Source organism: Sminthopsis crassicaudata, chromosome 3 (genome assembly GCF_048593235.1).
Source record: "Sminthopsis crassicaudata isolate SCR6 chromosome 3, ASM4859323v1, whole genome shotgun sequence".
Classification (NCBI taxonomy): Eukaryota; Metazoa; Chordata; class Mammalia; order Dasyuromorphia; family Dasyuridae; genus Sminthopsis; species Sminthopsis crassicaudata.
In genome coordinates, this window is record NC_133619.1 from 599,154,379 (window position 1) to 599,178,182 (window position 23,804).

Genomic DNA, 23,804 nt, shown 5'->3' on the forward strand with positions numbered 1-23,804 from the left:
TAGGGAAATCCCATTACTGGAGAAGTTTCCTTAAAGTCTAAATGTCCAGTCATTAGGGTTACTGTAAAAAGAATTCCTGTTGAGATATGAGTTTAGTTAGATGGCCTTGAGGTCCCTTCCAACTCTTAAATTCTGTGATTTGAATCTGATTCAGACTAGTAAGGATGATCTGGTTTTAGAAATAGAAATGACAGAAATTAGGGCAACACTGATCATTCCAACTTAGAGCTCATTGTAAATAAACTGGGTATCATGTATTTGAGTTTTAGGAAAAACTGATTATCCTAAGAATTCTCCAGGGGAGAAAAGTTCAAAAGGGATGGGAAGCTCTTAAGGGTAAAATTCTGATAAGATAAGTATAAATTATTCCAATAGTAGGGGAAAAGGAGGTCCACTAAAGAAGACCAATGGGTACATAGAGAACTATTTTTCCACTGAGGTGCATATAGAGAGAACTCACTGACCAACCTTAATTTTATAAAGTTGAATATGGAAGATATAAATGAAAGGCCCAGAACTAAGACTCTAGATTCACCTGGATAACATTAAACATTAGAGTTTCTTTTTAGTTAACAAACTGTGCGTATCCTTTGACCTAGCAGTGTTTCTACTGGGCCTATATCCCAAAGAGATCTTAAAGGAGGGAAAGGGACCCACATGTGCAAAAATGTTTGTAACAGCCCTCTTTGTAGTGGCAAGAAACTGGAAACTGAGTAAATGCCCATTAATTGGAGAGTGGCTGAATAAATTATGGTATCTGAATATTATGGAATATTATTGTTCTGTAAGAAATGACCAGCAGGATGATTTCAGAAAGGCCTGGAGAGACTTACATGAACTGACACTGAGTGAAATGAGCAGGACCAGGAGATCATCATATACTTCAACAACAATGCTACATGATGATCAATTCTGATGGAAGTGGTATCTTCAACAATGAGATGATTGAGGCCAGTTCCAATGATCTTGTGATAGAGAGAGCCATCTACACCCAGAAAGAGGGTTATGGAACTGAGTGTGGTTCACAACATAATATTCTCTTTTTGTTGTTGTTGTTTGCTTGTATCTTTGTTTTCTTACTCATTTATTTTCTTTTTTTTTATCTGATTTTTCTTACACAACAAGAGAATTGCATAAATATGCTTATACATATTGGATTTAGCGTATATTTTACCATGTCTAACATATATTGAATTGCTTGCCATCTGGGGAGGGGGTGGGAAGAAAGAGGAGAAAATCTAAAACACAAGAATATGCAAAGGTCAATGTTGTCAAATTATTGGAGCATGAGTTTTGAAAAAAAAAACCTTTATTAAAAAAGTTTATTTTTAATTATAGTTAATAAACTGCATGTGTCAGGAAGACTACACTCAAGACTTCACCTGTGGTTTCCCTAGGGAACGTTAAAATTTGCTTTATGTCTAAAACTTCCCCCCAAAAAAAGTAAGGAAAAGGATACTCATTATCCATATGAGCATTCAAGTTAACAAGACATAAAATATAGGACAGGCTTTAATTAAACCAATAGAAAAATACACAGGCCAAAATTAAAAAGCTGAGTCCATAAACAGCTGTCCACCAGCACTAATATAATGGATGGAGCATTGGGCATCTACTTCAGCCGCCTACAGGGCCATTGGAATAAATTGTTCTCATCTGCTCATTCAGCTGGGGGAAGTCTTCACCAGCTTGAAATAAATACCCCCCTAAGTCACTGATGAGTCTAGGGCCCCGTAGTTACTCTTAACCTGGTTTATCCGGTATGCTGAGATGATTTACTGGGGTGTGACCGCTGCACACATTACAGCTTCTGGGAACCACAGGTAAGATTTAGTGAATCAGGTGGACAGCAAAGGCGAACGGGCAGCCCTGATAAGGGTTCAGTAAGTCCTCATACCAGACTTACTAGTGCTCCCTGAATGCCCTATATACCCAGTAAACAGCTATCGCAGGATAAAGTCGAGATAATGAATCTAGGCAAGGCTCTAGCACAGAACACCAGAACAAAGGGCAACTTCAAGGAATCAATAAGAAAGAGTTATGTCTTGTCAGAGTTCACATCCTGTAAAGGAAGAGATCTCTTTTCTCTGAGCTATGCCAGTTGCATAGAACTAGATATAAGGGAAAAGCTCCTAATACTTAGAATCGTGATGGATTGCTTCAGAGGTGGGGGGGTTCCCCTTCAGCAGATATCTTCAGACAGGGTATGGTTGGGACAAGATAATTTCTAAAGTCTCTTTGAACTCAGAGAATCAAGGACACTTGTCACAGAAGGAAAATAAATTCAGAGTGGTATGATCCTGTAAGAATGGCAGGAATGCTAAAACAAACAAACAAACAAAAAACAAGAAACATTCCAGACTAGCTTCATATACATTTTTGAAAGAGCTCCTAGCTTGATAAAGGTAGTCATAGTGTTTCTGGATTTCAGCAAGCTATTCCTAACATTTTTGTGAACTACTCACAGAGATGTTGGCTAGATAAGCTTTACAATTAGTGGGATTCGTAATTGTTGGGTGACCAGATTAGGAGAAAAAAAAAGCCTAATATTATAGAATTTGAGAGATGGAAAGAACTTAGGGGTCATCTAGTTACATTTATCTATGATAGGAATCCCTGATATAATACACCCGATAAGCAGTCATCTAGGCTCAGGTTTCTTTTTTATTCAATGGCATTTTATTTTTCCAAATACATGTATATCTAGTTTTCAATATTCCTTTTTGTAAGATTTTGTGTTCCAATTTTTTTCCTTTCCTCCCTCCTTCCTAAGACAAGCAATCTGATATGTTAAACATGTGCAATCCTTTTAAACATATTTGTCATATAGTGTAAGAAAAATCAGACAAACTCTATTGAGTCTGTATCCCAAAGAGATAATAAAAAAGGGGAAAGGATTCACATGTGCAAAAAAAAAAAAAAAAAAAAGCCCTTTTTGTAGTGACAAGGAACTGGAAACTGAGTGGATGCCCATTTTCTCCTTTGTTGTTGTTTGCTTTCTTGTTTTTTTATAATTTCTATTTTTCCCCTTTTCAATCTAATTTCTCTTGTGCAGCATGATAAATGTGAAAATATGTTTAGAAGAACTGCACATTTAACCTACACTGGATTACTTGCTGTCTAGGGGAGGGGGGAAGGGAGAGGGAGGAAGAAAAATTTGGAACACAAAATTTTGCGAGGGTGAATGTTGAAAACTATCTTTCCTTGTATTTTGAAAAATAAAAAGTTGTTATAGGAAAAGAAAAATCAAACAAAAGGGGGGAAAAACAAGAAGGAAAAAAAAGCAAGCAAACAAAGGTGAAAATAATACTACACTTTGAGTCACATTCAATCTCCATAGTTCTCTCTCTGGATTCAGATGACATTTTTCATCCTAAGTCTATTGGAATTGTTTTGAATTACCACATTGCTGAGAAGAGCCAAGTCCATCACAATTGATCATCACATAATCTTGCTGTTACTATGAATAATGTTCTCCTGGTTCTATTCCCTTCACTCAGCATCAGTTCATGTAACTTTTTCCAGGATTTTCTGAAATCAGCCTGCTCATCATTTCTTATAGAACAATAATACCATTACTTATCTAGCCATTCCCCAACTGATGGGCATTCCAAATCCTTGCCACTTCAAAGAGCTGCTAGAAATATTTTTGCACATGTGGGTCCTTTTCTGTCTTTTATGATCTCTTTGGGGTACAGACCCAGTAGTGACATTGATGGATCAAAGGGTATATACATACACACACACACACACAGAGTTTTATAGTAACTTTAGGTGTAGTTCTAAATTGCTCTCCAGAATAGTTGGATAAGTGCATGACTCCACCAATAATGCCTTAGTGTCTGAGTTTTCCCACATTTTATTATCTTTTCCTGTCATCTTAACCAATCAAAAATGTGTGAAGTGGTACCTCAGAATTATCTTAATTTGTATTTTTCTAATCACAAGTGATTTAGAGTATTTTTTCATATGACTAGAAATGACTTTAATTTAATCATCTGAACATTGTATTTCATATTCTTTGACTATTAATCAATTGGGGAATGGTTTGTATTCTTATAAATCTGACCCAGTTCTCTATGTATTTTAGAAATGCAGTTTCACTTTTTAGAACTTAATCAATATTAACCTGGAGGGAGGTTTTTAGCGGTGTGCTCCAGCAACCTGTCCTTATGGCCAACATTTTTATCAGTGGCTTGGATGAAATGATATGCTTATCAAATTTGAAGATAAAACTATGCTAGAAAGAGGGCTAACACAATAGATGACAGAAGTGGGGTCCAATGAAATCTTGGTAGGTTAAAAAGATTAATTGAAATTTGTAATTTATACCATCATATATATCATCTGCAAAGAGTGATCATTTGGTTTCCTCATTACCTACTTTAATTCCTTTAATCTCTTTCTCCACTCTTATTGCCGAGGCTAGCATTTCTAATACAATATTGAATAGTAATAGTGATAGTGGACAACCTTGTTTCACTTTCTCAAAATGATTGCGTGTGTGTGTGTGTGTGTGTGTGTGTGTGTGATTCAGATCTGTCAAGGAAATTCTTAGCACAAATCCTCCAATCATGTAGATTGGCAACTAGTTTATCACTTATAGCTCTAGGAAGTGTCTGCAGGTAATTAAAATGTTAAATGACCGGTTAAGAAACTGGTTATTCCTCTTACATAATCACACAACTGTGTATCACAGGCAAGACTTGATCCCAGGTTTCTCTAATCCCAAATCTGGCCCTCAAGAGGGTTAAATGTAAAACCCCATACTTGGGCTCAAAAATCAACTGCACAGCTACAAGCTTTTGTTGTTGTTTGACCATTTCCAAATCTTCTTAACCATATTTGGGATTTAGTTGGTCAATTACCTTCTTCAGCCTATTTGACAGATGAGGAACTGAGGCAAAGAGGGATAAGTGACTTGTCCAGGGTTACACAGCCACATAAGGGTCTGAGGTTGGTTTTTACTTGTCCTTCATCTAAGATCTCCAAGAAAACAGGTGGTCCTCAGGCTCCTCACTTCTAGACAAGCTGCAGCAAAGGCCATGTAAAAGAACTCCAAGGACTTCAACCAAACCCCAGCTCTGCAGGTTTCTTCAAGCCTTTCCTGTCTCTGTCATATATCACATGGAAGCATTCATATGGGTTGAGCTGGTGTGAGCAGGATATCCCAGCCCTGAAGACAATACAGGGCTACCTTAATGTCTAACTAGATCCAAATGGAGACCAGCGCCAGTCCACAGACCCATCTGGGCTCTCCATCTAAGCCTCATTATCATTATTTTAGATTTTGCTTTCATATTACATACAGAGAATAAAAGTGAATAAGGAATAATTTTTCAATGGATGATACTTTGATATTGAAGGGTTTTTTTTTTTTTTTCCTTGATGTTCATTGAAAATAGCAGTATAGTGTTCTTTGAAAGAGAAAGGGAAAAGGAATAGCAGGGCTATACTAGACTGGATTTTCCGTTTCCAAATTACACTATTCATTCTAAAAACAAACCAAAAAAAATTTAAAAATTGATAGTTTTTTGGGGTTCACATTTATTTTTGTGATTTTACAAACTTTTCAAATCTTTTAAAAATGACACATTACATTGCAAATGCAGCTAGGTGGCGCAGTGACCAGAATATTCATTTTGGAGTCGGGAAGCCCTTAATTTGAATTCTGCCTTAAAATTATTGGTTGTGTGGTCCTGGGAAAGTCATTTAACCTAAGTTTTCTCATTTGTAAAATGAAGACAATATTATCACTTATCTCATGAGGTAATTGTGAGGATGCAATAACAAATGAGAACCTTAAATAGACTTATAAAAGCTAGCTATTATCACTAAATAGTGACACTTTACACCAGTGTGGCAATTTTCTATTTATGTCAATAATGGAAATTTAAAAGACATAATAGCATATAATTCTGCCATTCAGCATTAGCAAATAAACAAGGACATCCATTTCATTTTTCCTTTCTATCAGAATATAACTTTATTCACATAAAAAGCCTTCTCCAATTTGAATTTAAATTTTTCCTCAATAGTATTTTATTTTTCCAAATACATGTAAACACAGTTTTTAACATTTATTTTTCGTTAGACTTTGTTTTCCAAATTTTTCCCTTCCTCCCCTCCCCCCTCCTCAAGAAAGCAAACAATTTGATATAGATTAAATATGTGTAATCCTTTTAAATCTATTTCCATATTAATCATATTGTGCAAGAAAAAAATCAGACTAAAAGGGAAAAAAAACTATTAGAAAGAAAAAAACAAAAAAAAAAGTGAAAAATATTCCACATTCAATCTCCATAATTCTCTCTCTGAGTGCTGATAGTATTTTCCTCCCAAATCTATTGAATTTTGATACTTTCTCATAGTTCTCATACTCTTAGAGCCTTTTCATCTTTGGACATTCATGGAAATTAGACTATTTTCTGAAGTTACAAGATTGAGATGTCCTGAAGGTAGGACTTGGCAACAGATTGGTTATTCAAATGAGAGTGGTGAGAGAGAATATGGAATCAAGACTGGCCCATAGATTTTGAGTTTGGTGAGTAGGAGGATAGCAATACTTAGCCCACAACGTCTAGGGTCTTCTAGGGTCTTATAACAATGTGGAGATTACAGGATTATGATTTATTATCAGTAAATGTTTAATTTCTATACTTATACGCTCAGGGTCACATAAAAATATCCAAGGCAGAAAGGGATCATGAGTGGAAAAAGTTTAAGAAGCCCTGCCCTAGACATGAGGAAAATTGAAAATTAGGAGGGAAATGTAATGGATATGTTGACTTTAAGATGTCTGTGGGACATGACCAATAGGCAGTTAGAAATAGAAAATTGGAGGTTAACAGAGAGGTTACAGCTGAACAAGTAGATTTGAAAATCATGATGAGATCACCAAGTGAAATAGTATAAATGAAAATAAGAGAGCCCTGGACAGAGCTCTATGGGAATACCCATACTTCACAAGCGTGACTTGGATGAAGATCTAGCAAAGACAAATTAGAAGAACTAGGAGAGAACATTGTCATGAATAACTGGAAAAAAAGATTCTTACTCTTCTTGAACTCTCTTCAGCTTTTATAATACTGACTATCCCTTCTTTCTAGATGCCTTCTCCCATGGCTCTCACCTTTTCCCTCTACTTGTCTTACTACTCTTGAACTATTTTTCTGGTCCTGGTTTGTTACTAGCCCTCTAAGAGCTCTGTCCTGTATCTTCCTTTTCTTGGTGACATTTTCTCACTTGGGGACCTCATCTAGACTCTTGGGATTCCTCTTTTTTCATAAGACCTTCAGTTCTTTTATTCAGTTCACGACTACTTTGTTTGTTTTATGCAGGAGAGCTGCACCCTGGCAACTACCTCAATAGATATTGCAGCCCTCTGGTTCTCTGGCAATCGCGACTACTGGAAAATGAACGAGAGAACAAATGAATTCAGAAGGATTGATAAATTTTTGCTGTGCCGGGTATTAGGGATACAAATACTAACAAGAGAAGGTAACTGCATTCAGGGAATAAGGAGAGATATCTCATAGAGGAGGATGGTAGCCAGAGATGGGTTTTTCAAGCTAAGAAATCACAGGGATATTGAATGGAACCAAAGAGCCTTTGATGGACATTTCCTTTCCAGGAATAATGTGATTATTGCTTCCAGAGCTAGAGATAGAAAGAAGAGGTGGTATTGAAGAAATGCATTTGGCAATATGGCACAAAGATGCAGAGAATATTGCGGCTGGCTTGAATCTCCCTAGTTGGAGAATTCTCCCAGTCAGAAGCTCAGGAACCCAAGGCAAAAGTGAGAAAGCCAGGTTGGAGGCTCCAGATAGTATGCTATAATAATGGCCCAAGAGCATCAGATCCAGAAAAGAAAGCTCCGGCCAAGTCCTTGGTCCCATCAAATCATTTAACAACAGTAACATCTAGGTTAAAAAAAATTTTTTTTCTATCTTACTGGATGTTCTCTCTCCTCCCCCATCCACTGAGAAGGCAAGAAAACCAAAACTTGTTGTAAATATGTATAGTCCACTGATTAAGGTTTATAAGTCTTTTAAAATAGAAAAACGCATTTTTATCTATGAAAATGACTCTAAAGAAGAGAGATTTTCATTTGCAGAGATAGGTGAGCTTTTACTTTGTCCGGCTATGGCCCAGCCCTCCTAAACCAGTTCTCTATCTTCCCATCTTTGAACCTCTCCCTTTCCAACTTCCCCTTTTCTATTGTCTTCTCACATTAGAATGTAAGTGTCTCGTGGACACTTTAATACAATGGCTGATACAATGAATGCCTAATAAGTATTTTATCTCTTTGTCTCTCCTCACTCTCTCCCCCGGTCAGTCAGATTTGCTACGGAAGCTTTCCACTATCTCCTTCTATTAGAAGTAGAGCCATTAGATGGCTCAGTGGATAGAGCACTGGCAGTGGAAGGGGGCGGACTCACGGTCTGGCCACAGACACTTATTAGCTGTGTGACTCTGGGCAGGTCATTTCGTCCTGTTTGCCTCAGTCTCTTCATCCTGTTAAATGAGTTGGAAGAGAAAATGGCAAGGCAAACACTGGGCCACAAATTAGAGGGACTATTATCTCCCTCTATTAGAAGGAGAACTGCTTCTCCGGTGTTAGCATCGCACTTTGCATATAGTAAGTGGTTCATAAACGCTTTTTCTCTCATTCACTCGGCATTGCTCGGTGTATTTCTGGCAGAAATTAATTGACTTGGGTTATGAAATATATCTTTATTTGTTGACTTTCCAGTTTCTGGGTTTGTTTCCTCTTGGCAGCTCACAACTTCTCTGGGCCTCTGTTTCCTCATCAATAAAGTAATAGGGTTGGACTAAGTGACCCATAAGGTCCTGTCCAGCTATGATTCCATGACTTTTCCAATCGGCCATCAATCAAATGTTTATTAAGCGCTTCCTATGAGATAACTTATGTTTAAGGCTTTGCAAACCTTAGAGGGCTCTGTAAGTGCTAGCGATTATCTTTGGATGATAGGACTTTTAGCACTGGCACTGTATGTAGCCAGGCAGAAATATAGGGGAATTGGGGAATTTACCAGATTTACCGGTCTAGAGGGCAGGATATGCCGAGAGGAGCTCCTTTCCAGCTGAATGGAGCCATGTGGTTGAACATCTAAGGACTATGACCAAGGCTTTTCCCTTTCTCCACAGAAAGGTCAAGCAATAATCCTTCCCCTTCCCCCCTCCAGTGGATTATTAACATTTTTATTCAATGGAGCTCAGTCTTTGATTAGGTGGGAATGAGAGGAATGAGTCTCGAGGGAGGAAAATACTGAATTTTTTATCTTTTCAATTCCTCTTCCCTCCTAGGGAAATGGCTCCTCCCCATGATCTTATGGATCACCTCTTGCTGAGCTGATATTTCTGATTCTCTCCTTTAGCCAAAGCCATTCCCCCACCTAGTTACCATGGAAACATGGAGAATGATGTCACCCTGTTGGAAGAGCTCCCGGAGATGTCTATTGCCTGGCCAGATGTTGCATTCACATCTGGGAGTAATCCAAGGGCAGTGATTGGGTGGAGGAAGCAGACAGAGCTCAAGCTCAGGATGCTTTGGCTCCGGCTCCCCCCCCCCCCCCTCTCTGAAAACCCAAGAAGAGTAAGGGAAGAGAAAGAGGAGCAGAATGGTGGCGACTGGGAGCAGGGGAAATGGGCATGAGCATGGGGGGAGGGGAAGAGGACACGGAGACCAGGGAAAGTAGGGTGGGAGGAGGACATAGAAGAGAGGAGGAGATGGGAGATGGAGAGCAGGGGGCTGGAGACGCAGGGCTGGACGGGACGAGCCGTGGTCGGCCAGGGGACGAACTTATTTCCCCAAACCTCTTGGGGAAAAGACATGGAAACGTACCCCAAGGAGTGGGTCACTCGGCGGGGCAGTCGGGTTAGAACCATTCCTTGGACACATTTCCCACCTTGGGAAGGCCGGAGGTTCTGTGGAGAGTTCGGGGATTCCCTCGGACCCCTGAGACTCGCGATGCGCTTTCTGCCGGAACAATCAGAGTTGACCTTCTGATGTCCTCCGGTCCTCCCTCCCCCCCTTTGGATTTTTGCTGATAGGGAGCGGACTCCCAGAGGGCTTCCAGCAGCACTTCTCCATCAAGCTGCGGTGCTTCTAGGTTCAGAGACAGAGCCTGGAACCACAGGGCCCACAGGCTGCAGGAGGAGGGGGCGGTAGGGCGGCTGGGTCTGGCTGTGAGGAGGCCGCTGGTACTTCGGACAGAGCAGCTTTAATGGCGTGGAGGCCGAGGGAGCCAGGCCCGGGCCAGAAAGCCTAAGTGGGGAGGAGGGTCCTCCCCGCCCCCACTCCCAGAGCTTGCGGAGGGTGGGCTCGGGTCCGAGCGGGTGAGGGAGGGGGGAAGTACGGTGGAATCGCACACAAGAAAGGGTGGGGCCTGCTGAGTGGTCTGACGGAGCCACTTATGGAAGGGCTTGAGGCTGCAGGGTCTTCACTACCCCCGAGCGACTTTTCTCTTTGGGGGGGATTCAGAGACGGGACCTCTGGGCCAAGGCATTTCTGTACAGAGAGGGCCAGGGGGAAGGAGCGCGGCTCTGCATCCCCCTCTGCGGCCCGACGTCTCGCCTGGGGCTGGAGCTTTTCCCAGCCCGCCCGGGTCCGCACCCCCAGGGCCAGGGTGGGCCGGCTCCTTTCCCCGGCAGCGAGTGAAGGCGGAGGGGAAAGCCGTCCTCGCGCGGACCGTCCGGGGAGCGGAGCCGGTCCGGGCGGCCCTAGGGCAGGGGGCGGGGCCGGGGGCACTAGGTGCGGATTGAGGGGCCAGACGCAGGTGTGCGGGAGGGGCGGCCTCCCCGGCTTCCCTTTCCACAGCCCGGGGGCCTTCGGGGGAACGGGGAGGGGTGGGGAACCAATGGAGCCCTCTCCCCTTCCCCTCCCCCGTCGGGCCCAGCCCGCCCCTCCCCTCTCCCCCTCCCCCAGCGTGCTGCCCGCAGTCCCCGCCCGCTTGCCAGGGTCTTCCTATTTCGGGAGCCTGTCTCCCGGGCTTTCTTTCCATCATGTGATTAGGAGGGCTATTTAAAGAGACAGCTCTGGCGGGCGACTCAGAGCCGCGAACCTCTCCGCATCCCCACTCCTCTCCCCGCCCGCCTGCGGCTCAGCCCAGCCCAGCCCCTCCGTGCTCCGCGCAGCCCGCGCCACCGGCGGATCCGACCCAGCGCCGCAGCCCGGCCCCTCCGCAGCCCGTCAGCATGGCAGAGGCTTTCGTCGGCACCTGGAAGCTGGTTGACAGCAAGAACTTCGATGACTACATGAAGTCCATCGGTGAGCGGGAGGGGCGGCCGCGGGCTCCATCCCCGGGGCTGGCCGGCCGGGACTGGCTGCGGTCCCCGGGCGGCCGGGACTCCGTGGAGGACAGGAGGGATGCGGCAGGGGCGGGGGTGAAGGACTCTGCCACTGAGGGCTGGGAGAAGGCTGGGAGGGTCGGCTGCAGCTGGACCAGCGGGAGCCCGGCTTTGCCCCTGGGGCAGAGAGTGATGTCTCGGTGTATTGGGTGGGAGAGACTTGGGGGGATGGGAAAGTCGAAGGGTACCGGGGGTGTGCATGGGGGAGGGGGCGCCTAGCGGGGAGAAGGGGTGGGGTGCTGTAGGGTGGGGATGCAGAGGGAATGTGGCCAATGGCTGGCGGCTGCGCGCGCGTGGGAGCCAGGCGTGCCCGAGGCGCGGGTCTGTGGGACGCGGCCAGCGTTCTTCCGCACTCGCCCTGCAGGCTGGGGCGAGGAAAGGACGACCTCAGCAGCCCCAGCCGTGTCTCTACACCCGACACCTCCCCGGTCACCCAGAAGGGCTCTCCTTGAGCTCTGCTTCCAGGCCTGACCTTGTCGGGCGCACTGCATGTGCCTGGGTTAATCATTGGCACTGGGTGCCTGCCCAAGCCAGGCACAGACCTACCGACCGCCAGCTATACGTGTCTGCCGCGGCAGAGCTCCTCCCGGTGGGGGAGGGGAAGGGGCTCCAGCTATCCTCCTCGGCGGGAACAGTGCCTGGGGTAATCGGCAAGGTCAAGGCTGGGTGCCCCCCGGGGAGGAGAGGTGGGCCTGGGGGCAGGGGGGAGGGGGGAAGGAGTAGAGTCCTGGGCTACCGTTCTCCTCAGCTGTCTCCTAACCCATGCCTGACCTTTATGATAGTTTCCCAGGACCGACTTTGATTAGAGCCCAGGATTATTCAGTGCTGGAGTTTTCTGGACAGATAGTCCTCAATTCTAGCGCCTTCTGACCCTGTCCGGAACTCTCCTGACCTTGGGAGCTCAGGGATGGAGGTCAAAGGTGGGGAGCCCTTTCCTTAACCCCCTCTGTGCTGTTTTAGGCCATACAGAGGAAGAATTCACTGGTCACCTTGGTAGGTCCTTTTCCCCTCTGTCGGAGGGATCTGGCCCAATGACCCAGAACTTCCCTCATCCAGCTTATTCCCCTCACCAAATCAGGCGTCTCCTATGGACACATCCGGGCCTTTCTAGGCCCAGAGAACCATTCTTTGGTACTGAGGAGAGTGGGGTTGGGAGGAGACAGAAGTGAGGGGCAGAGTCTAGTCACCCCAAATATGGGGGGAGCTATTTCCTTTTAGTCCCCACTACCCTCTGGAAAGCAGTTATTATATAGGAAGAAGAAGGGTGGGACTCCCGGCATTGGCCTGGCTCTCCCAGTTGGTGGGGAAGGGGCATTCCCGGGCCTCCTAACCCCCCTTTGGTTAGCATTCCCTGTGCCAGGGACAGATTTCTACCCAACCTCCCTCTGTCTCCATACAAACGAAGGAGGCCCCTGAGTCTCACCTTCAGTCCCTTCAGGCCCCAGGTAGTGAGGATTTTTGGTCTCTGCCGTCTGGTCACTGGGTTTTGCCCAAGCTGTGCTGGGAAGACAGGCCGGGCCCTACCCACCCAAAGGCATGGCTGTCGTTACCCAGCCTTGGGCCAGGCTCACGGTTCTCCCAATCAGTTGTTCCAAGGAACTGGGAAGAGCAGAGAGAGAAGAATAGGGAAGCGGGGTAGTTCTCTGGGAATTTCCCAGAAGCTGGACCACAGCTTTTACCCTCTCTGGGAGAGGAAGAAATTCTAGCAAGTATTCCAAAGCATTTTACAGCTCAAGCCTTCCTACAGGGAGCAATAGTCTCAAATGTGACTTGCTTTGTGTGGGGGAACATTCAGGTCTGGGATTTCGTCAGCGTTGGGAAATTCCTTTGTGGAAACTTCCTCATCATCACACAGCTAGAAAGGTAGAGACAGGACTTGAACCCGTATCTCCTGGAGAGGCTAGGACCAGCCCTCTTTTTACTGGACTATCTTATAGATAGGGAAATGGTTTTGGGGCCGGGGTTGTCTTGAGTCTGGACCCTGTTACTCCGATCCACTGCACCACCTTCAGGAAGGGGAAACTGAATTAAGGTGGGAGAAAGGCAGTTTGGGGCCTTGTATCTTCCAGCCAGGGCTGCTTAAACTTATTCTACCTATCATCCCTTTTCACCTAAGAAATTTTTACATGATCCCAATAACTATATATGTGTAAAATATAAAATATATATAAAATAGGCGTACAAACCAACCATTTACCATAATACATCATAATTTCATGATCCCCCCCACATTCAGTTATACGATCCTCACGTGGGCTTGTGACCCACACTTTAAGAAGCTGGACTCCAGTCCCGCACTCTGAGGCGGGAACAGGCTTGTTTCAGAAGGCTCACTCGGGGCTCTTGCCTCAGGTTCACAGTGCGGCTCCCCTGTGAAGTAGCTCTCAGGTCCACCCCTGAGCGCTCGGGGCTAAACCCTCCCTTCTCCCCATTCTGACTCCGGTGCTAGTCACATGGAATCTTTTCAAGGCCTGGGCCCATTTCCAGAGGCCCTCACCCCTCCACCTGCTTTGTAGCTTATCGGTGCAGTAGGATGGGGGAAAGAACATTGAGCTAAGAGTCGGGACGCCAGGGTTCTGTTGCAAGGATCTGTCAAGGTTTCTTTGAAACTGGTTTCATCTTCGTCTCCCACTAGACTTTAACCCCCTCTTTTCTGGAGTCAGGAGGACCTGAGTTCAAATCTGCCCTCAGACACTCACGAGCTGGGTGACCTTCAACAAGTCACTTAAGCTGTTTCATTTTTACACCTTAAAATGGAGGTAAACCCCAGAGTTGCTCTGAGCATGAGATATTAGTAAAGTACTTCGCAGATTTCCTGACACATAGTGCGTACTACACAAATAAATGAGGGGTAATTATTGTAATAAGAATGAGGCAGCTTGGCCAAGATGACTTCTCATATTCCTTTGGATTCCGGGGACGGTTTTCCAAGCCAAACAGTACTGTGGGGGAAATAAGTCACTATAAACTTCCCATCAGAAATCCACTCTGCCTTCTGGAACGTTGGCTAATGATAGGACGAGTCCTAGGGGTGGGGAGTCCTGTCCTTGCAGTAACACAACCCACCTTTCTCTAACGGTGCTTTGGGGTCTTCAACTCGTAGCACAAGAATTGTTCATCTTTTTTAAATGGGGAAAGGAGACTTTGGGAAGTTGTGACTTTGCTCAGTCACAGTGCTAGTCAATGCCAGCCTTCTTTTCATTGTCAAGGAGAGAAATGAGTAAGACACAGGGAGGAGGGGGTGTGTGTGTGTGTATGTGTGTGTGTGAGAAAGAGAAAGTCCAAGGCTTTTTTTCCTTTTTGGCTGAGACAGTTGGGTTTAAGTGACTTGCCCAGGGTCACACAGCTAGGAATTGTTAAGTGTCTAAGATTAGATTTGAACTCAGGTCCTCCTGACTTCAGGGCTGGTGCTGTCTCCACTGGACTCCCTGGCTGCCCCAAGTCCGTAGCTTTTTAAGGACCTTTTGTAGTAAAAGTTTTGTGGCTCGGGAATCTTTGCCACCAGGTAGTCCAGCTTGGGAAACATTATGTTACTCTGAAGTCTAGACACTCACTCTTAGCTCTGATATTAAACTGGATGAGTGAGGGAGACGCTCACCATGTCACCGGTCACGTGGAGATGGGGTCTACGGGGCCTGCTCTGTCTGTCTCACAAAGCTCCCTGTTAGTTGGGGCAGTGTGGTCTAATGGCTCTTGCTAGACTTGCAGTCAGAAAGAGCTGGGTTTAAATGTCACTGGTATCAGCTGCTGTGTGATCTGGGGCAGTCACTTCTCTCTGTGTAAAATGCTGTAAAATGAAAGTATTTCTGGTGTCCACCTCATAACCTTGCCTGTGAAGCACAGAGGGAGATGAAGCCATGTTAGAGAAGTGTCAGGCCTTGTGATGAAGGCTCTGCTTTGAAAAATTTAAAATCCCATGCCACTTCTCTGATGGATGAGAAAGCAGAACGACGCAGCTTCCCTCCCTAGTCCTACTCCCGCCCATCAGCTGAGACCCCACTCCATCTAGCCCCGTAGTCCACAAGGCAGGGGAGTACTGTGGGGTGGGGATATGACCTCATCCTATGGTAATTAGGATGGGCTCCTGCTCTCGCCTGCACCTCTGAGAGACTCCTGGGAAGAAAAGATTGGGGGAGGAGAGGATCTTCAGAAGTGGCAGGAGGACAGCTGCTCGGGGAACCAGGATGTTTCTGGTTGGGGGCGTTCCAGATACAGAACATGAGGGAAGCAATGTCCAGACCCCACTTCCCTCTTCCCCTTCCCATCCCCCCCAGCTGGAAAGAACAGGTGCTTTATTGAACTGGAAGAATGCCTTAGCTTTGTGTCAGCTAGGACATGTGTCCTAGCTAACTGGGTTGTATGCTCTGGATCTTTGGGATTTCATCTTTGAAATGGGGATAACACCCATTCTTCTGATTTACTGGTATTATAAAGATTTTTTTAAAATGGAAATTATAAAGATGAGAGGGATTAAAAGGGTTTTAGACTGAGAGGAAGCAGCAGCTTCGGAGGCCAAATCTAACTCTCTCACTTTGTGGCTGAGGAATTGAGACCCAGGATGGTGAGTATGCTGCCCAAAGTGATTAATGCCATCTGTAGTCACAGGGTCAGGGTTTGAACCCAAGCCATAGGACTTGCTTCCTGTGATTCCAAAGGCATTTTTGTTCCGATGATTATTGCTGTTATCAGGATGGGGTTGGTGTTGTACACACATCTCCCTACTTTTTGGTGAAGATTCAGAGAAGACTGGTTGCTTCTACCCAAGGAGTTTCATATTCCTGCCCCTGTGATTAGTTGATTTTGAAGTTCAGAATTACTGATTTCAATATCTGACAATTAGCTATATAACCCAAAGTGGGGGGGGGGAGGGGCTGCAAGCCTATTTAGTCCTTCATTCTTCAGACCCCCTCATCTTCCCAGGGCCAAAAATTGGGTAAAAAGCAGTAGGTTCTTTCTGGCCCATATGGGGCCTCAAGTGCCCTTCTCCGAGCCCGGCGTCCTCTCCCTCCCTCACTGACCCTTTTCCCCACCCCTGCAGGTGTTGGCTTTGCCACAAGGCAGGTGGCCAGCATGACCAAGCCCACCACCATCATCGAGGTCAGCGGAGACACCATTACTGTCAAGACTCAAAGTACTTTCAAGAACACCGAGATCTCCTTCAAGCTCGGAGTGGAGTTTGATGAGACAACGGCCGATGATAGGAAGGTCAAGGTAAGCCAAGCAGCCGGACGTGGCCACATCTCTATCCAACTTGGCTCTCAAATGCTCAATCTCTGGTTTCAAGTAGTTCCCCTCCCCATAAGGAACTATCTTTGTTTCTAGGAACTTATTTGCAAAAAGAAAAGAAAAAAACAGATATGAAGGAAAAGTTTTTGGACTCAAATCAGAGCAGGAAACAGCTTTAAACTTTGGTCCAGTCTACTCCCCAGCTAAGTGACTTCGAACAAATAACTTGCCCCTTCTAAGCTTGTTCCCTCATCTGTAAAATGGGCACGACATCTGCTGCAGACACTAGTTGTGTGACCCTGAGCCAGTCATTTAACCCCCATGCCTACTCTCCACACCTACAAAAAAAAAAAATGAGCATAATAAACCTGTCCACCTACCTCACAGTGTTATAGGGATTGTGTGAACAATGTTTAGGAAGGACTGTAACTGTAATGTGTTATAGAAGTATACAGGAAGGGACCAGGAAGAAGCTGTCATGGGGAGCAGGAAGCCAGGTTCCCATTCAGTTTGCTGCCATGCACCTGAAACTTGCTTATGGGAGACAGCTAGGTAATTTCAGGCAACTCATCAAACCTCTTTTGAGTCAGGAGTTGGGAGGGGGAGTTTGGCCCGCTGCCCAAATCTCAGGACCCTTATTTAGCCAGGCACCCAGCCCAGACTGCTGAAGTGGGTGGCTCTTTGTGGTCTCTCCAGGCTCAGCTGCTCTCCACTTCTCCCCCCTCCAAGTCTGGCCATTGACCCCTGAGAAACTATTTCCAACATGTCAGCTGATGGGCAGGAACTGCAAGGTCCCAGATAGGGTGTCCTTCATGTCTCTGGGTGACCTTGCATGCCAACCCCTGTCCCCGAGGCAAGGTCCCCTACGGGTCTTTGCCAAGGTGCTGCAGCTGGCCTTAGAGTAGGGGCTCACTCAAGCACTTGGGAGGAAGCTTCATCTACTTCTGGGGGTTTTCCAGCTCCTTGTCTTTCATCACTTCCCCTTCCATCCAGGTCCAGACCCTTCCCCCCCTTCTCAGCTGCCTTTGGGTAAGGAAGGAGCAGAAACTGGTTTCCCCTGTCATACAGAAAGGAAAGCTGATACTCAGATAGGAAAGAGCCTTTTCCAAGGTCCCAGGATGTATGTGGCAATATCAGGGTCAAAATAAGCTGCATTTCTAGTTTTGTGGCTTAAAGAATCTACAACACCTGGGAAGCACTTATAACTTCCATTTTACAGATTAAAAAACTGAGGTTCAGAGACTAAGTGATATGCTCCAGGTCAGTTAGAGCCTGACTTTGCACTTTGGTCTCCCAGCTCCTATTCTAACATTTCTCCCTCCCTGGCAGGGTTGTACACCCACACATAGGAATGGGCTTGGAATCGGGATCCCCCAACCCTTTCGGGCAACATCCTTGGCCAGTTTCAGCACACAGACCCCACAATTGTAGGTGGTAGTTCTGCCTCTATTTTTTTGCTAAGGCAATTGGAGTTAAGTGACTTGCCCAGGATCACACAGCTAGGAAGTGTTAGGAAGTCTGAGGTCAAATTTGAACCTAGCTCTTCCCCACTTCAGGGCTGGTGCTCTATCCACTGTGCTGCCTAGCTGTGCTCCTCTGCCTCTATTTTTGAGCCATCCAGCCCCTTGTCAAGGGCTGTCAGCCCAAATAAAACAGCCCCAAGACACCAGGCCCTATGGAGAGCAATGGTCAACTTCCTTCTTACTCAGGGCTGGGGGGACGGGGAATAAGAAGGGGCAACCTTTAAAGAGGGTACTGATGAAGGGATGTTTTTGTATTATTGACTCTCCCCTGACCAGCCACAGAGCTGGGATTAATGAACAATTCCAGTGACCTATGCCCATAAAGCGGACTAGACAAAATCCCAGGTTAGGGTATGGCAAGAGTGGCCCTAACCAGCCTGGGGATGGACAGTAATGATGAAGTCACACATGTGCTCCTGGGACCAAACAACCCCTCCACCATCGCTGGCAGAAAGGAAACTGAGGTGGGCAGTGATTAAGTGCCCAGCCCAGAGTCCCTTGGCTGGGCCACATGGGAACAGTCACTTCCCTGGCAGCTCAGTTTTCTAACAGCATCTGGCTCCCGGGGCTGTTGCAAGGACTGAACGAGACATTTAGGGAGGGCTCCTTGCCCTCTCGAGCTGGCTGAGCCTCCCACCAGCCTCGTGCACCATGGGGGGCAGGTTATAGCTCCTATCTGCCAGCCCTGGATTTCATCTCTGCTGCTTTCTCTCCACAGTCCACCGTCACACTGGATGGAGGCAAGCTGATCCATGTCCAGAAGTGGAATGGGCAGGAGACCACCCTCACCCGGGAGCTACAGGATGGAAAACTCATTCTGGTAAGTGGGAGAGGGCCATCTTCCCTGGCAGTAGAGACGGCTCTCTTGTGCAGCCATCACCCCAGCTGCCTCTGAATCTGCAGTCTCAGTGAGGTTTCAGCCTTCACTGAGACACAACACACAGGAAGAAGGAGATTCTAGTCCTCCTGTAGCTCTTTGGTCAGAGAAAGGGACTGGACTTAGAGACAAAGTCAAAGTCAGATGTTGAGGGGTGGGCAAGGCATTTAACCTTATTTCTTAGCCTGCTTCTCCACCTGTAAAACAAGTTTGGACTCAATAGTCTAGATGGCCTCTGACAGCCCTGCACACTTAAGTCTGTGTTCCTCGGATCAGGGGCCTTGCATTCAGGGAATCTAACCCATTCTGAAGTCCCGTGGTTGACATCACTTAGAGGTTTGTTTACAGGGTACTCTGCACACATTAGCTCATAGGATCTAAACTGAGAGTAAAACAAGTTTTTATCAATTTTACAAATGAGGAAACTGAGGCCCACATAAGTGATTTACTATAGCAACACAGGGTCATCAGCAGGATTCAAATTCAGTGCCCCTAATTCTGCTCGCAGTATTCTTTTCAGTGTCTGTGGGCTGTGCAGGGCAACCAGAAAGTTGAGAAACTTGAAATCTTTTCATGAGGAATTAGAGAAATTAGGAAAGTTTAGCCTGAAATAACACCTAGAGGAAATATTTCAGTCTTGAAATATTAGGCTGCCATGCTGAAGGATTTACTTTATTCTGCTTGGTCTCAGAGGGGAGCATCAAAACCAGCTAAAAGACAGATTTCTCTACTCCCAATGTAGGGACTCAAGCCACAATATCCTCCACATAGGGAACTCGGACAAGCCACAGTCTTCCAAGCAGGTGGGGAGGTGGGTCCCTTTTGTGCAGCTTAGTCTTAGATTGCTGTCTAGAGCTTGGAGAAAACAGATGGCTTCTCAAGATCCCAGCCAGAGTCACAGGAGAGACCTGAACCCAGCTCTTCCGGGTTATGTTATATGGCTTCTCTCCATTCAACTTGATCAGTACAGGAAGGAATTTTTCAGCGATAGAACTGTCCCAAAATGGAATAGGCTGTCTCAGAAACTGTGATCATTTAGAGAAGAGGTCACGCTTCAGGCAGGTGAGACTAAAGGAGCTCATGGCTTTCTTGAAACAGGGCCAGGTTAGATCCCACACTTGGGACTCTGAGCTTGTTCCAAATGTATCAGACAAGATTTTCAGGGGTTCCATAAATACCTAAAAAACAAGGCAAATGTCTGTACCATCCATCCTGGCTGGGAACACCTACTGATCAGAGGAACTGTGGCCTGCTCCATCCTTGTGGTCATCTCATCCAGACTGAGACAGAACCCTCTGATCCTGGTGGCTGGGCGGGACTGTGTCCCCTGGCTCCAGCCCTGCTAGCTGTCCCTGCAGGTTACTTATGGCTTTTCCACTGAGTCTCCCTGTGTCACATTGGTTGTTGCCATAGGGCACAAGAGCAAAGGAGCTCTTTTTGGTGAGAACTATCTTCTGGTACTCTAAGGTTTGCTTAGAAACAGTTCCCTTCTTTGCTCAGTGTTCCTGGCTGCCTGCCTGCATTCCCACCATGGGAGGTGAGGAATGCTATCTCCAGCCTAAGAAGGGGGTAGGGATCTTCCACATTCCATATTTTAGTAGAGATTGGGGACTTTTAGGGTATGAGAGGACTTGGCTCTACTCTTAAGGAAGGGGGTAGGGGATAGTAACCAGGAAAAAGCACAGAGAGAACAGCTGAGTAGAATGGAACCAGTCTTGCCATTGCTAGGCTTTTCCCAACAGATGTTCCTTAACTTGGACTAGAGAGGAAGTCTGGTATTTTATCTCCTTCCCTCAGCATTCTTAACAATGTTTTTTCCTTTTAGACACTAACCCATGGCAGTGTAGTCTGCGTTAGGACCTATGAGAAGGACACAGCTTGAAGCCAGCCCACCTGTTCACTGTCAACTCCTCTGCCGACGGCTACCACTGAACTCGACACCAGATTGCCTCATTTCTGCACCCCATCCCCCTCCCCATCCCAGTGTTTTGTACCAATTGACTCTGGTCAAGGAACCCTCCAGAAATGGAAAACATGGTGCTGTCCTGGTCCTGATTGAAGCCCATTCTGTATTTTTTTTTTTTTTAACTGCATCTGATGGCTGGTCCCAAGCCAATAAAGCAGATCCCACAGTCAAGTCATTCACATACAGCAGCTGCTTTACTGACTTATTGTGGGGGTGGGGGGAATGGGGAGGGTTCCATGAGCAAGACCTGTCATGGCCAAAGAGGCTGCTGGACCCTGAGTCAAACCTTGGCCAAGTTGGTCTAAAGCCAAGTCCAAGTGGCAATGGTTCCAAGCCCAATGCAGCTGGAGCAAGACCACTAATTTTCAGGCACAAGGAGAAAAGTCATTCTTCTACTTTTTCCTATCTATAACCCTTTCCTTTCCTTCAATGCTTACCCTTTCTTTACCTCATCACAGAATCACAGGTGGAAGGGGCCTCCACACTGGGAAGTTCTTCTACATCCCTAACAAGGGACAGACCTGCCAAGCAGTCCACTGTATTCTAGGATGGTGCTCAGAAGCCTTCCTGTACATTGAGCTGGAGTCTGCTCATTATCACATATTCACCCATTGGTCCAGGAACTGTATCCCCTTGAGGCTTCTCTTTCAGACTGGCTTATGCCAGGATAGCAGGCTTAGCTCCTTCATCCTCAGAGCAGGATGCTCCTGGCTGGACCTGGCTTTCCTGAGCCCCTCAGCCTTCTATTTCACTGGTGGGTGGAGAGATGTGACCAATGGCTGTGGCCTCTGCCTTGAGGACTCAGATTTCATAGGGATGTGTTAACAGAAGGCTCTGAGCTCAGCCACCTTCCCTGGGCAATGCTTACATGGGTGGTGGGGGGGGGAGGATGGGGGCAGACCCTATTTAGGAGTTTTGATTTTGGTTTTTGTTTACCCCTTTGAACCATGCTGGTGCAATGAGAGACTCATTCCTGCCATCTTCCCTCTGTACACCTCTACCACACACCTCCAGAGAATGGAAGCTGTTTGATAATTAAAGGGGAAACTTGTTGGGGAATCCTACGAAGGTTGGCTGTGGGACAGGGACCTATTAAGACTCCTATTGAAGAAATCTTCATGGAAGGACCAACATCTAGCAGGACAGACCCTGTAAATTACCTAGCTATCAACTTTCAGAAGATGCTAAGTTTTTTAGAAAACTTTCCACCTTCAAAAATTGTTTTTTTTAAGGTTTTGTTTTGTTTGGGAAATCTTGCCTAAGCTGGGAATGCAACAGCCACTAATGGGCCCAATCCAACTACTGATAAGCACAGGAGTTGTAATCTGCTCATTTCCAACCTAGATGGGCTCACTTCCTTAGGCAGCTGGTGACCCTGGGGCTCCCCACATTGGTACCTGGCAGTGTGAATTCCTGACTGGCTGGGACCCTTCTGCAGCTCAGAAATTTCAGAGATCACATGATAAATCAGCTTCAGCCTCCCTATAGGCAGATATTATAAAGAAGTGGGAGGTGAGGGGTGTGATACCCAGTCCAGGAAATGTTAAAACATTAAGCCAAAGGTTCCAATGATGGCAATGGAGAAAGAGGAAATTAAGAAGTCATGGCTCTTGGCCACTCGCCCCACCATCAGTGAGTGCTGAACAATAGCCTTGTATGTTTAATCACCTAAAGGGATAAGACCACAAGTTCTGAATTCTTGAAGTTTCTTCCCAGAATCTGGGTAAGCTGGTACTATCTGACCTGATGCTGTTGAGGGAATACGAGCACAAGAGGGATTGGTTTGCTAGTGCCAGGAAGAAGCCCTCTGGCTCTGGCCCGGAGGCAGAAGAGCTCACTGACTGGCTCAGCTGGAGGGGCTCATCTATGCTCCAGCCATGGGTTCAAAAAGTACATTTCTCCCTGCAGCAGTGTCCATGGCCAGGAGTCTACAGCTTGGTCTCAAATCTTGAGGCTGGGCCAGAGGAATTGGACAAAAGAAAAATGTTAGCTTCAGGGGTTAACAAGGCTTGCCAGGTCAGGAAGCTGTCCTGACAGGAGCTATCCGGAGCAAGCAAGGCGACAAGACTAGTTTGTGGAGGGTACAGCCCTCAATAGTAGGGTGGGCACAGCACATTTGCCAAGTCCAGAGTCAGGGCACTGGTGAAGAAGGCTCCCTTGGAGGGCAAGGAGTCCACCCTTTACTCCTGGCTCTTCTTCCTGTGCTTTTTTTTCTTCCTCTTGCTGTCCTTTGCCATGTGTCTCGACTTCTTGCTGGCCGATGGACCCTCGCTGCTGTCAGAGTCTGAGCTACTGGATGAGGACGCCTTCTTGCTCTTGTGTTTCTTTTTCTTTTTCTTTTCCTGGTTAGAGGAGATGGACAGAAGACAATCACATTCATGGCAGTGACTGGCCATACCTCTAAACACCACCCATGTAAATAACAAGAGTTTATATTTATGTCGACTGTGTTTTATAGAGTGCTTTATGTATGTTATCTCACCTGATCTGGACAACATTTCTAGGAGGTTGGTAGGGAAGGTTTTAGCCCCAATTTACTGAAGGGTAAACTGGATGATTCTCAGAGAAGGTTAAGTCACACAACTTGAAAATGGCAGAGACACAGCTTAGATCCAGGTCCAATTTAACATCCAGTATCTTTTCTACTATATCATACAGCTCTTAGATTTCCCAGCATCAAAGGCAAGAGTAAGGATAGGCACATGCCACATGGCCGGAGAGTGGATACAGTGTCCATTATAAATGGACAATTTTGACACCAGAAAATTCAGCTTTTAGTGACCTGAAGAGATCTATTATGGGATAAGTGAAGTTAGAAGGGATGCCCTGCTAAGTCAGA

The 23,804-nt window shown here is 46.1% G+C and overlaps 2 protein-coding genes across 4 annotated transcripts in view; one reads left to right on the plus strand and one right to left on the minus strand.

The window, feature by feature from the left end:
- Positions 1-1,806: 1,806 nt before the first annotated feature.
- FABP3 (fatty acid binding protein 3) lies at positions 1,807-21,144 on the plus strand. The gene is made up of 5 exons (XM_074305531.1): positions 1,807-1,823; positions 11,039-11,293; positions 16,412-16,584; positions 18,841-18,942; positions 20,825-21,144. Exons 2-5 carry the CDS (start codon positions 11,221-11,223, stop codon positions 20,879-20,881), a joined length of 405 nt encoding a protein of 134 aa, XP_074161632.1. The 5' UTR covers positions 1,807-1,823; positions 11,039-11,220; the 3' UTR covers positions 20,882-21,144.
- Positions 21,052-23,804, minus strand: part of ZCCHC17 (zinc finger CCHC-type containing 17) — a 47,469-nt gene continuing 44,716 nt past the window's right edge. For all 3 annotated transcript variants that reach the window (XM_074305527.1, XM_074305528.1, XM_074305530.1), the window contains one exon: positions 21,052-23,307. In XM_074305527.1, coding sequence (XP_074161628.1) covers positions 23,146-23,307 — 162 coding nt within the window. In that variant the 3' untranslated portion in view covers positions 21,052-23,145. The remainder of the gene's footprint in view (positions 23,308-23,804) is intronic.

What these genes read in the sequence shown, in the direction of transcription:
- FABP3 (XM_074305531.1), top strand. Translation starts at nt 11,221, where the DNA reads ATGGCAGAGGCTTTCGTCGGCACCTGGAAGCTGGTTGACAGCAAGAAC. An exon ending in TGACTACATGAAGTCCATCG is followed by an intron (nt 11,294 to 16,411) that starts GTGAGCGGGAGG and finishes CCACCCCTGCAG; the next exon opens with GTGTTGGCTTTGCCACAAGG. An exon ending in AGGATGGAAAACTCATTCTG is followed by an intron (nt 18,943 to 20,824) that starts GTAAGTGGGAGA and finishes TTTTCCTTTTAG; the next exon opens with ACACTAACCCATGGCAGTGT.